This window comes from Enhydra lutris, unplaced genomic scaffold, assembly GCF_002288905.1.
Source record: "Enhydra lutris kenyoni isolate GAN:26980312 unplaced genomic scaffold, ASM228890v2 scaffoldscaffold10, whole genome shotgun sequence".
NCBI lineage: Eukaryota > Metazoa > Chordata > Mammalia > Carnivora > Mustelidae > Enhydra > Enhydra lutris.
In genome coordinates this window covers 282,254-296,045 of record NW_019154094.1, presented here as the reverse complement: position 1 = coordinate 296,045, position 13,792 = coordinate 282,254, and the positions used below count along the sequence as shown (strand labels likewise).

The window sequence follows — 13,792 nt, the reverse complement described above, 5'->3', positions numbered from 1 at the left end:
AAATGACCATAGTTATCAAACTAGTATTTTTTTCTGTATGAATAATATGAATCATGACTATTCTTTTTTAAAATAAGAGAAAATTACTTGGGATGATATGTGTTTTTAAATAGAAAGTATTCTTCTTTTAAAGATTTTTTAAATTCATTTATTTGACAGAGGGAAAGAGAGGGAGAGAGAGAGTGAGCACAAGGAGGGAGAGCAGCAGACAGAGGGAGAGAGACAAGAAGACTCCCCACCAAGCAGGGAGCCTAACATAGGGCTCAATCCCAGGGCTCTGGGATCATGACTTGAGGCAAGGAAGATGCTTAACTGACTGAGGCACCCTGGTGACCCAAGGAGAAAGTATTCTTAAGAAATCCATGGTACTCCAGGACATAAATGAGAATTTCCAAGTATTTTTGATCAAGGGTAGAAAAAAATGTGGAAAAATATATTATGGACATGGGGAAAACTGTCTGTATATCAGATAGAGCAGAAGGTTAGTAAAGTGAGTTACTTAAATATACAGAGAAGTTGAATTCAAACAAATGGAAATTCCAGGAAATAAATAGAAGGAGCCAATTCTACCTCCAAAGTCTGATCAATGAATATCAATTCCTGGTTCTGAGGCTGTGAACCCTGCAATCATGGGCACTTCCTCAGACCCAGGATGATTGGCTGTTACATCACTGGAACACCAGTGATTGCTTTCAGAGCCCTCTTAATATCTTTGTTCCTCAGGCTATAGATGAAGGGGTTCAACATAGGTGTGACCACGGTGTACATCACGGAGACCACTGCACTTGAGTGGGAGCTCTGGGGAGCAGCAGAGCTAAGGTACACACCAAGCATTGTACAATAAAATAAGGAGACCACAGAGAGGTGAGATGCACAGGTGGAAAATGCTTTATACTTGCCTTGAGCTGATGATATTCTACATATGGCAGAAACAATCTTAGAATAAGAGTAAAGGATCCCAGCAAAAGGACCACCACACAGCAGGACAGCTGCAAAATACATCACCAAGTTATTAAGAAGGGTGTCAGAGGGGCGCCTGGGTGGCTCAGTGGGTTAAAGCCTCTGCCTTCGGCTCAGGTCATGATCCCGGAGTCCTGGGATCGAGCCCCGCATCGGGCTCTCTGCTCAGCAGGGAGCCTGCTTCCTCCTTCTCTCTCTCTGCCTGCCTCTCTGCCTAATTGTGATCTCAGTCTGTCAAATAAATAAAATCTTTAAAAAAAAAAAAAAAGAAGGGTGTCAGAACAGGCAAGTTGGATAATCTGATTGAGTTCACAAAAGAAGTGGGGGATTTGGAAATGTGCACAGAAGGAAAGCTGCAACATCATTAAACTATGTAGCAAGGAATTCAGGATAGAAATGATCCAGGACACCAGAACCAGCAGGCCACAGAGCCCGGGATTCATGATGACCGTGTAGTGCAGGGGGTGACAGATGGCCACGAACCTGTCATAGGCCATCACACTCAGGAGGAAGATGTCTGACACAGCAAAGAGTATGAGAAAATAAATCTGCGTGAGGCAGTCTGCATAGGTTATAACCTTGCTTTGAGTCTGGATGTTCCACAGCATCTTGGGGATGATGGTGGAGGTGAAACAGATGTCAACAAAGGACAGGTTGTCAAGGAAAAAGTACATGGGGGTGTGGAGGTGGGAGTCTGAACTGATGGCCAAGATGATGAGCAGGTTTCCAAACACAGTGATCAGGTACATGGAGAGGAAAAGCCCAAATATGAGGGGCTGCAGTTCTGGGTCCTCAGATAAGCCCAGAAGGTGAAACTCTGAAATTTGTGTATCATTTCCTGGTTCCATGTGGTAGAGGTGACTTCAAGGACAGAAACAAATAGCATGACTAATTTTCACAGAATCTTGTATTACTCTCAGTTTTTAAATGCTACTTTTAAAATTTTATATTCTAGAAATTCACTTTAATATGTTGTGCATAGATATGGTACACTTCAGGGGAACCTCTATACCCCCATAGTTTTGGAATTTTTGTTCTACTTACTTTTTCCCCAAACATAAATTGAGTGTTGTCCACATTTTAGGCATTGTCTAGGCAAGGACTATGGGGTGGTAAAGAATAAAAATCCTTAGTATTCACTGATGTAGAAAAAAAATACATTAACAAATAAGAAAATTAAAAAGCATTTCAGATGGTGGCAGGTGGTATGAAGAAAATGAAAGCAGGGGTAAAGCATAGTGTGAATAGGGCATGCTGTTTTCCTGGATATATAAGACATTCTGCAAAGGTGATACTGGAATATAGATCTCAAGTAAGACAGAAGGATAGATGAAGGAATATGGGGGAAGTGTGTGTCCATCAGAGGGAATGGCCAGTGCAAAATCCTCAAAGAAGGTACATGTTTCCAAGGTTCAAGTCAAAGGAGCAAAGTCAGTGCTGCAAGGGGAATGAGCAGAAGGGAGACTGAGGAGAGATGTCATCAGACATGCTGAGGAGGAAAGTGGCCTCTCTACCTCTGAACCCTCAAGGCACAGGGATATCCATGTCCACATTGCCTCTCCCACTGCTCCCACTGTATTCATCGTATTGCAAAGGCATCCGATTAATTAAACAAGATCTCCTTCTTAGGGTCCTCTCTTGATTCAGTTCTGGCCCTGTATTGTGTAACCTTGGGAGTTATGAATCCTGGCACCCTTTTGTGGGGACTGCTCACACTCTACAAGTCATACACACAGAGGACACCATGGTCTTCTGGGTTGTGTTATTCCCCTTTCTCAGCCCCGACCATCCTGGTTATGCTAGGAATGGATCCAATGCAAGTAGACCAGATTAGTGACTTTCCCCTACAAAATGCAGAAATGCCAATTCTTAAGCCTCCTATGGACAAATAATGTATAAAAATATATATTTATGTATATGTGTATATATACAATTCATTAATTTATTCAGTGCTAATGTCAATTTCATAGAGTGACTGCTACTCACGCTTTTGAAGGTCTTTCATATTCCTTATCATTAAATTGTTATTATTACAATGTTAGAAAAAGTATGTTGAGATTGTTAAACTCAATGTGTGGTTCTAATTGGGTGTGATATTAATGTACACCCCCCTCAAATTAGCAATGGGATAAACCAACACTTCCCAAAAGGAAAGGTACACAAAACAACAAAAGTTGGAGATTTTTATATCAAGCATAGAAGACTTATTTTCCCTGTACCTCCTGCATCATTATTTGCCCAACTCTTTTATATGTGGTCTTACAGGAGATGAGGTTAGCCCCTCTCTCCCTTCTCTTATGTGGCATCTTTTTTTTTTAACTTTCTACTAGATTATTTATTTTTAAAAAATTTTTATTTATTTAAAAAAATTTCTTTTCAGTGTTCCCCACCTACTAGATTATTTATAATCAATGTATAATTTCAGTAGATTTTTAAGCAATTACAGTTCATCTCCATGTAGTATTAACTTTTCTTCTCTTTTGATTCTTATGCCAATTTCAACTTTTCTTTTAATTCCATCTGATCTTGGTAATATTGTTCCAATATTAGTTGATAAATATACATCCTTCCAGCAATTCCAAGGATGCTAGTAAAAAGCAGTTTTGGAAGAGTCAATCTCCCAAACATTTTTCAACAAATCCCATACAGTGCTTCTGTCACACTGTGGCTTTTGAAAAATTACAGTCCACATCCAGGAAATATCTTCAGATCTGCTGCACTCAGTGGCAGACACAAATTTCAGAGTTTTATGTGGCATCTTTTTATTGACATTCTTGGGCTTTAGGTATTTTTCTATCCTTTGACAAACCCAATGTGCCCACTCTAATCTTCAAACTGGATTTCATCCAACATGCAAAAGGGTCCACAGACCATGCTCTATAATCCTGCCCACACCATGACAATTCTATCATTTTGTACTCAATAATTTGCTTCAGATCTTCTGTCTGTGGGCATCATATCATACATTTATTTCATTGTGCTGTCCTCACTGTTATGAGACATGATTCAAAAGTGCATGGACTTTACCTTCCTGGCTCACTTTTGTTTTTTTTTCACCAAGTTTTGTGAACATATGTGCTTAATATAAAAAGACCTAAGAATGTAAAAAGTTAGAGAATGAAAAAACTAGGTTAAACTAGGTTTAACTAGGTTAACCAAAACTAGGTTAAAATGTAAAATGAGTAGTTTCAAAACACCTGTCCTAGGGAAATTTGTATGTAAAACCAAAATGAACTGAAATGGGATATAAAATAGCAATCATCAATGATAACAGTGTGGATTAATAACTAAATTGGAAAAAGCTTATATATGAATATAGCATGTAATATTCCTAGAATGTTCTGGCTTATGGCAGATCCTCAGTTTTTATTTGTTATATGTGTCAGGAATTAGGTCTTATTGTATAAGGACATTTACCATACGGCAATGTTGTATTTCTATTTTGTTGGACAAGGTTGAATTGCTAAATAAATATTGGCATAAAAGAATATCTGTTTGAATGAATTCTGTTACGCTGAAAAGAAATTAAAAAAATATCTGTTTGGAAGAATATGAAATCAATCCCCTCTCAGATCTTACAAAAGCTCAGAGGATTATGGCCTTGGTATTACTGTAACCATAGCTTATATTAGAACATTAATAAAACGACACACAAAAATTGCAGTTGGGCAAAACCACTTAAATATAACAAGAAACTCAGAAGTAAGTAGGTAGACACATTTAAATAAAATGTCAAATTTTTATGGTCAAAATATGTTCCAAAAGTCAATTGAGAAATAAAGATCTGAAGAAATAATTTAAAATGCTGATAGTGTTTTAAAAATAAAAGAGGGAGAAAGAGAATAACATATAGGCATATAGTAATAAAAATCAATGAGAATGGTCATCAAATACATGAAGTTGGCTGAAACTGAGGGATACTTTAAGAACAGCAAGAAACATCTCTATCACCAGCAGCCTGGGGAACAAACTTATAGAGCAGTTACATTCTTTGTGGTTGGAAATTTTAAACTGGTGGCCAAGGGGTTACTGTGAATTTGCTGGTAGAAAAGTAAGTTGTTAAAAGATTGAAGTCAGAACCTGAAGACAGCTGTGTTCCAAATACTGGTATTTTTTTTTTACCTCGTGGTTTCTCTGTCTCTGCGCCATGGACATGCTGGACAGATCCTGCCCTGGGGCAGGGTGCCTTATAGGGTGTTTAGACATTACCCCCATGCACCCATTTCCCCTGTGACAGGCAAAGCTGGCTTCTGACTGTGATCAGTGACCCTCAGGGGACAAAATCACACTGGATTAGAATCACACATTGAGTTTAACAATCTCAACATATTTTTTCTAGCATTATAATAATAGCAGTTTAATGATAAAGAATATGAAAGACCTTCAAAAGTGTGAGTAGCAGTCACTCTGAGAAACTGACATTAGCACTGAATAAATTAATCAATCAAACAAACAAACACAGGGATCTTTTGCTCTGGGCTAGGTTGAATTGGCTCTCAGGTGATGACTGGTCAATGTTCTTGGCTTCCATTCTCTCTGACCCTGTCATCAACAGTCAGTTGGGGTGTTGGACTCACCTGGCTGAGGTGTCTGAGAGGAAGGTGTCCTGTGGAAGTCTGAATTCCTCCCTGGAGAGCAGATGATAGGGCTGAAAGCTCTGTCCTCATCCGAGGCAGCACGGAGTGAAGCATCAGACTCCAGCCAGAACTGGGATTTGGAACAAACAGACAAGGAGCATGCTTTCACATCCAAGGTTGCACAGGCTGAAGGACTGGAGACAAGGAAGTATTTAGAGCTCTTTGTATCTGCTCATTAGGCACATTGCCCTTTTGTGACTCCAGTCTCTAAGCACACGATTCCCAAGTGGAAAAGTCCTCTGGACAGAAAGGATGTTTTCCTAATGGATCTCAATTCCCAAAAGACAGGGTTAGAGGTCAAGTGAAGCCAGTTTTTGGTAATTTTTAAGTTTCTTTTACTCCCTTTCTCTGAACTTGCCCCTCTTTTGATGTGTGAGTTTCCTAGCATCTTATCTTAGCTCCAAGTTATAATTTTCTTCAAATCTAAGACCTAGTAACCCGCTTGGATTAGAACATTTTATCATCAAAGAATTAACATGTGGTGTGGACCCAGCTCTGCTGTCTCCAGACAGAGTCTATTCTTCTTTTTTAAGGCAGAGAACAGGGTTCTTCTTCTTTCTTTTAAAAAATTTTTTATTTCTTTTCAGCGTAACAGAATTCATTGCTTATGCACCACACCCAGTGCTCCATGCAGTACATGCCCTCTGTAATACCCACCACCTGGCTCCCCCAACCTCCCACCCCCGGCCCCTTCAAAACTGAAGAGGGTTCTTCTGATAATAAACCTTGGCCATCACACACATTGGCTAAAAAAAAAAAAAAAAAACACATTTGCCATTACAATTAGGCATTACTTTATACAAGGTAAGAGCTATCACATGCTCCTTTGTCATAAAATGGTTGATAGTTATAACAGATGTGTTTAGATATTTTTGTGTTCTATAACATGAGCTTGCATCTCATAGGGACTGTTTGATTTACTTTTATAAACATTTTATTCCCAAGGAAGTACATTTATGTATTCCAATCTTAATTGTAGACATGGTGCTTATTGCTAGCTAATGATCTGTCCACACTGAATATGTGACTATGTGGTGGGCCTCTAGTGTCATTCTGTCAGGTTGTTTCTAGTTCTCAAGCTCTGTGGCATTGGTTTCAGCCATAAAATAATTTGACCCTGGGGATGTCTGGTGATCTCTGAATGGATGCTGCTGAACGCCTACAATCCAAAGGAAAGCACCCCCCAAATATTATCCTACCACAAACGTCAACCATAACACATGAGAAATTCATCTAGACCAGCATCTCTCCAACTTCAATGTGCCTGTGAATCCACACAGGTCCCACTATAAATGCAGAATCTAATCACAGGTCCTGGGTGGCCCAGAGATTCTGCCTTTGTAGAAAACTCTTGGATGGTGTTGATATGCAGGTCCTGGTGTATGGACAAGTCTTTGATTAGCAAAGTTGTGATCCTGTGTTAGAGTTAGGTGGAGGGAGATTTAAGAGTTCTGCACCAAATATTGTCATAGCATGAAACTTTGAGGAAACCAGGTATTCACTCCTTCTTCAGGAGTGAGTTTGTAAACTGTTTATTGCTTTCATAAATGACCAAAATAATGCACTTTTGAAAAAGACTTTGTAGTAGGCAGAATAAGACCTCCCAAATGTGTTCACATCTTCACCCCCAGTACATTTATTTATTTTTACATTTTATTTAAATTCAAGCTATTTAACATACAGTACATTATTAGTTTGAGGGTTAGTATTTAGTGATTCATTAGTTGTGTATAACACCCAGTTCTCATTACATGATATGTCCTCCTTAATGCCCATCACCCCGTTACCCCATTTCCCCACCCACATCCCCTCTAGCAACCCTCAGTTCTCTATAGTCGAGTCTCTTATGTTTTGCCTTTCTTTCTGTTTTTATCTTATTTTCCCCTTCCTTCCCCTATGTTCACCAGTTTGTTTCTTAGATTTTACATATAAATGAAATCATATGGTATTTGTTTTTTTCTGACTGACTTATTTCACTTAGCGTAATACACTGTAGTTCCAAACACATTGTCTCAAATGGCAAGATTTCATCCTTCTGATGGCTGAGTAATGCTCCATTGTATATATGTACCACATCTTCTTCATCCATTCATCAGTAAATGGACATTTGGGCTCTTCTATGTCTTGACTATTGCTGAAATTACTGCAATAAATATTGAGGTTCATGTGCCCCTTCAAATCACTGTATTTGTATCCTTTGGATAAATCCTTAGTAGTGTGATTGCTGAGTTATAGGATAGACCCATAGCAACAATGAAATTGAATCAGTAATCAAAAGTCTCCCAACAAACAAGAATCTAGGGCTGTAGATGAAGGGGTTGAGCATGGGTGTGACCACCGTGTACATCACCGAGGCTACTGCACTTGAGTGGGAGCGCTGGGGAGAAGCAGAGCTAAGGTACACTCTTAAGGCTGTACAATAAAATAAGGAGACAACTGAAAGGTGAGATGCACAGGTGGAAAATGCTTTATACTTGCCTTGAATTGATGATATATGACATATGGAGGAAACGATCTTAGAGTAAGAGTAAAGGATCCCAGGTAGGGGAGCAACACCCAGCAGCACAGTTGCAAAATACATCACCATGTCATTAAGAAACTTGTCAGGACAGGCTTGCCCAACTACCTTACTGAGTTTACAGAAAAAATGGGGGATTTCCATGCCTGTACAGAAGGACAACCGAAATGCCATTAAGCTCTGTAACAAGGAATTCTGAGCACTGATGATCAAGCACACCAGAACCAGCAGTCCACAGAGCCGGGGGTTCATGATGACTGTGTAGTGTAGAGGGTGACAGATGGCCACGAAGCGGTCATAGGCCATCACAGTCAGGAGAAAATCATCCCAGCCTGCAAAGAGTAGGACAAAGTATATCTGTGTGATGCAGCCTGCATATGTTATGACTTCGCTGTTATTCTGAATGTTCTGCAGCATCTTGGGGATAGTGGTGGAAGTGAAACAGATGTCTACAAAAGACAGATTCGCAAGGAAGAAGTACATGGGGGTGTGGAGATGGGAGTCTGTGGTGACAGCCAGGATGATGAGCAGGTTTCCACACACAGTGATCAGGTACATAGAGAGGAAAAGCCCAAATATGAGGGGCTGCAGGTCTGGTTCCTCTGATAATCCCAGAAGAAGAAAGTATGAAATTCTGGTATCATTGCTTGGTTCCATGTGGTGGTGGTGACTACAAGGAAAGAAGAAAAAATGAAATAATAATTTTTAAGCAAATGAGCTTCATTTATGTATTTATTATCCTTCATTTTTTATTTTTAAAGGTTTTATTTAAGTTCTAGTTAGTTAACTGACAGTGTAATATTCATTTTATGTGTACAATATGGTGACTCAACACTCCACACAACAAATGGTGATCATTACATGTCCCCCCCTTAATCCCCGTCACTTATTTCTTCCATTCCCCCACCACATCCCTTATGGTAAACATCAGTGTGTTCTATGAAGTTAAGAGTCTGTTTCTTGGTTTGTCTCTCTCTCTCTCTCTCTCTCTCTTTTTTTTTTCCATTTTGCTCATTTGTTTTGTTTCTTAAATTCCACATATGAGTGAAATCATATGGTATCTGTCTTTCTCTGACTGACTTATTTCACTTACCATAATACTCTCTAGCTTCATCATGTCATTGCAAATAGCAAGATTTCATTGTGAGGGGGCAAGGTGGTGGAGGAGTAAGGGACTCCATTTCAACTGTCCCCCGAATTTAGCTGGATATCTACAAAACTATTCTGGACACCCACAAAATCAGCCTGAGATGTAAGAAGATATATATCTGGATCTCCACAAGCAGAAAAACTCCACTGGTTACGAGCTATGAAGGATGGTGTAGTGATTCTGTGGGTAGATATTGGAAGATAAAGAGAAGGAGGAGGGAGGCACCATAAGCTGGCTTCTGGAAAGTGGTATTACACCAGAGTGCAAAAGCATCCTGTGCCAGGGATAGTTATAGCTTATAGAGCAGTATCAGCCCACCAGGAACGACCTGAAAACAGTGCTCAAACAAGATCCAGAAGCTGAGGGGGCAATGTGGGCAGACCGAGGACCAGCCACTGGCATGGACCTGGACCTGGGACTGCTCATGGTTTTAGAAGCACAAAGGGCAGAGACAAGCAGGGGCCTGAGTTGACTGCTGAGAGGGTTGCTAGGGGTGTGAACTGCCCAAGGGAAGCTGAGGTTTTCATCAGCTCCAAAGAAATGGAGGGTGTGTATTCTGGAGGGTTCAGAAAAGAACAGAAAAGAACTGTAATTCTGTAATTTCTCTGCCCTGAGGCAGAGGTCTGCTTGCAGACATTTTCCTTTGCTCTGACTTTCAGAAAAGCCTGGAAAGCTGCCAGAAAACAAAAGCCCAAAAATCCAGTTTCCATGGAGCCCAGCCCACTGATGGGGGCGGGACAAATCCACCCAAGTAGGGTGGCGTAAAAAAGTGTGGCCAGTTCCTCCCCCAGAAAACAAGCTGGAAGAACAAGAGGATGACAACCCTAGGCTCCCTATAAAACTGTAAAATCTGCAAACCAGGGGAAAATAGTATATTGAGCTCTAGGTGCTGCTTCAGGGCTTGTGTATTTTTCAGATACAACTTTCTTTTTCTTTTTTTCTCATGTTTCTTTTCTGTTTTTTTCTTTTTACCTTTTTCTCAACTAGATGTTGAGAAATCTAATGTAATAGATTTAATAGTAGCTTTTTAACTTGTACTTTTTCACACCTTTTAAAAAATATATAGATATAAGATGCAATGTAGTCCTTTTTTGGTGTTCAATATTACCTTTTATATATACCAGTTATATTTTTCCTGTAACTCTGGGAAATAGTGCCCTCTAAAAAAGAGAACAAAATACACCCAGGAAGAACTGAAACACCCTACCTTGCCCACGTTGAGAGATTATAGCCCCCATTCTCCACATTCTCCCCTTAAATTTTTTTTAAAATCTTTAAGTTTAAAAAAATTTTAAATTTTATAAATTTTACTCTTGGGTTTTATTTTGGCTTTGTTTTCCTGGTGGTGACTTCAGACCACTCTGGATTTTCCCAGGGTGCATCTTGCCTGGATTATGGTTGATATTTTGGACTCTGTACATCTCCTCAACCACCCTTCAACAGAATGACTAGGAGGAGGAACTTCCATCAAAGAAAAGAACCAGAGACAATGGCCTCTCCCACAGACCTAATGGATATGGATATAAGCAAGATAGTTATACTCAAATAGTGAATCATAGAGCACTACATCAAAAACTAATGATGTATTGTATGGTACTAACATAACATAATTAAAAATTATGTTAAAAAAAGATGTCAGAGAAACACTTCAGGGTAGGAATTATGAAGTCAATAGCTAGGCTTCAGAAAACCATTAGCGGCAATATGGAGTCTCTAAGGACAGAAATGAGACTGAATCTTGTCAAACTTAAAAATACTATGAATGAGATACAGACTAAACTGGATACTCTAAGAGGTAGGGTAAATGAGGCAGAAGCATGAATTAATGATTTAGAAGATAAGCTGATACAAAGAAAGGAACAAGAGGAGGCCAGGAGGCCTGGGACAAAACAAAAATCCATGAGAACAGACGTAGAGAGATTAATGATGCCATGAAATGCTCCTATCTCAGAATTATTGGGATCCCTGAGGGAGTGGAGAGAGAGAGAGAGAGAGAGTTCTAGAAGATATGCTGTAATCACACCTGAGTACTTCCTTAATCTGGGGAAGGGAAAAAACATTCTGTCCAAGAAACAGGGAGGACCCCTCCCAAAATCAATAATAAAAATAGATTGACACCCCACCATATAATAGTGAAGCTTGCAAATCTTAGAGCCAAGGAAGCTATTCTGAGAGCAGCTAGGGGGAAGAGATTTTTTCCCATTTTTAAAAAAATTTCTTTTCAGCATAACAGTATTCATTGTTTTTGCACCACACCCAGTGCTCCATGCAATATGTGCCATCCCCAATACCCACCACCTGTTTCCCCCAACCTCCCACCCCCCGCCCCTTCAAAACCCTCAGGTTGTTTTTCAGGGTCCATAGTCTCTCATGGTTTACCTCCCCTTCCAATTTCCCTCAGCTCCCTTCTCCTCTCCATCTCTAGGGGGAAGAGATTTATTACGTATGGATGGAGGAGCATCAGAGTAACTTCAGACCTGTCCACAAAAACCTGGCAAGCCAGAAAGGGCTGGCAAGACATATTTAGGGTACTGAATGAGAGGACCATGCAGCCAAGAATACTTTATCCAGCAAAGGTGTCATTAAGAATAGAGAGACAAAGAGCTTCCAGGACTGGCAGAAACTGAAAAGAATATGTGACCACCAAGCCCAGCAAGAAAAATTAAGGAGGATTCTATAAAAGGAGAAAGACCCCAAGAGTGATACAGAACGAAGATTTACAGAGACAATCTATAGAAACAGGAACTCTATAGACAATATTATGGCACTAGATACGTATCTTGCAGTAGCCACTCTCAGTGTGAATGGCTTAAATGCTCCCATGAAATGGCACACAGTTGCAGACTGTATACAAATATAGGACCCATGCGCATGCTGTCTACAAGATACTCACTTTGAACCTAAAGACACCTCCTGATTGAAAGTGAGGGGATGATGAACCATTTTTCATGCTAATGGACATCAAAGCAAGGTGGGGTAGCAATTATTATATCAGACAAAATAGATTCTAATCTAAAGACTGTAGTAAGAGATGTGGACGGACATTATATCATACTTAAAGGGTCTATCCAACAAGAAGATCTAGCAATTGTAAATATCTATGCCCCAACACAGGATCAGCCAACTACATTAGCCAATTGTAACTGTAACCAAAATAATAAACCATATGGATAGCAATACATTAAGAGTAGGACATCTTAACACTCCATTCTCAGCAATGGACAGATCATCTAAGTAGAAGATCAACAAGGAAACAAGAGCTTTGAATAACACATTGGACCAGATGGCCTTCATAGATATATACACAGAATTACCTACCATAAAACAACAGCATTTCCACTCTTTATGAGTGTACACAGAACTTTCTCCAGAATAGACCACATACTGGGTCACAAATCAGGTCTTAGCCAATACCAAAAGATTGAGATTATTCCTGCATATTATCTGACCACAATTCTTTGAAACTGGAACTCAATCAGAAGAAAATACTGGAAGGAATTCAAACACTTGGAAGTTAAAGAGCCTCCCACTAAAGATTGATTGAGTCAACCAGGAAATTAAAGAAGAACTTAAACAATTCATGGAAAGTAATGAAAAGGAAAAAACATCAGTCCAAAACCTTTGGGATACTGCAAAGGCAGTCCTAAGAGGGAAATACATAGTCTTCCAAGCCTCTCCCAAAAAAGTAGAAAAATCCCAAATGCACAAGCTAACCTTACCCCTACAGGACCTGGAGAAAGAATAGCAAAAAAACCCTAAACCAAGCAGGAGAAGAGAAATAATAAAATTAGAGCAGATATCAATGAAATAGAAACCAGAAAAGCAGTAAAACAGATCAGTGAAACTAGAAGCTGGTTCTTTGAAAGAATTAATAATATCAATGAACTATTGGCCAGAGTTATCCAAAAGAAAACAGAAAGGACCCAAAATAATAAAATCATGAATGAAAGGAGATAGATCATGACTAACCCCAAGGAAATAGAAAAAATTATTAGAAGTTATTACCAGCGTCTTTGTTTTGTTGACTTTCCTTTGCTATGCAGAACCTTTCGATCTTGATCTTGATGAAGTCCCAAAAGTTCACTTTTGCTTTTGTTTCCTTTTCCTTTGGAGACATATCTTGAAAGAAGTTGCTGAGGCAACCCAAGGAATGGGAGATGATATTCGCAAATGACAGTACAGACAAAGGGCTGATATCCAAAATCTATAAAGAACTCCTCAAACTCAACACAACAAAACAGATGACATAAAAAAATGGGTAGAAGACACGAACAACTTCTCCAAAGAAGACATACAAATGGCTAACAGACACATGAAAAAATGTTCATCATCACTAGCCATCAGGGAAATAAAAATCAAAACCACATTAAGATACCACCTTACACCAGTTAGAATGGCCAAAATTGACAAGACAGTAAACAACGTGTATTGGAGAGGATGTGGAGAAAGGGGAATCCTCTTACACTGTTGGTGGGAATGCAAGTTGGTGCAACCACTTTGGAAAACAGTGTGGAGATTCCTTAAGAA

At 39.5% G+C, this 13,792-nt stretch overlaps 3 protein-coding genes across 3 annotated transcripts; all 3 read right to left on the bottom strand.

Annotated features, from left to right (window-relative positions):
• Positions 1-663: 663 nt before the first annotated feature.
• Positions 664-1,808, bottom strand: LOC111144023 (olfactory receptor 7A17-like). The gene is made up of 2 exons (XM_022498088.1): positions 1,243-1,808; positions 664-1,030 (listed from the first exon to the last, which is right to left on the bottom strand). Exons 1-2 carry the CDS (start codon positions 1,806-1,808, stop codon positions 664-666), a joined length of 933 nt encoding a protein of 310 aa, XP_022353796.1.
• Positions 1,809-3,447: 1,639 nt separating this feature from the next.
• On the bottom strand, positions 3,448-3,588 carry LOC111143788 (protein PIGBOS1-like). The gene has a single exon (XM_022497663.1). The coding sequence runs from the start codon at positions 3,586-3,588 to the stop codon at positions 3,448-3,450; it is 141 nt and encodes a 46-aa protein (XP_022353371.1).
• Positions 3,589-5,508: 1,920 nt separating this feature from the next.
• On the bottom strand, positions 5,509-8,673 carry LOC111143919 (olfactory receptor 7A10-like). Its single transcript, XM_022497946.1, has 3 exons — positions 8,319-8,673; positions 7,889-8,033; positions 5,509-5,731 (listed from the first exon to the last, which is right to left on the bottom strand). The coding sequence occupies exons 1-3, from the start codon at positions 8,671-8,673 to the stop codon at positions 5,509-5,511; spliced, it is 723 nt and encodes a 240-aa protein (XP_022353654.1).
• Between the last annotated feature and the right edge of the window lie 5,119 nt (positions 8,674-13,792).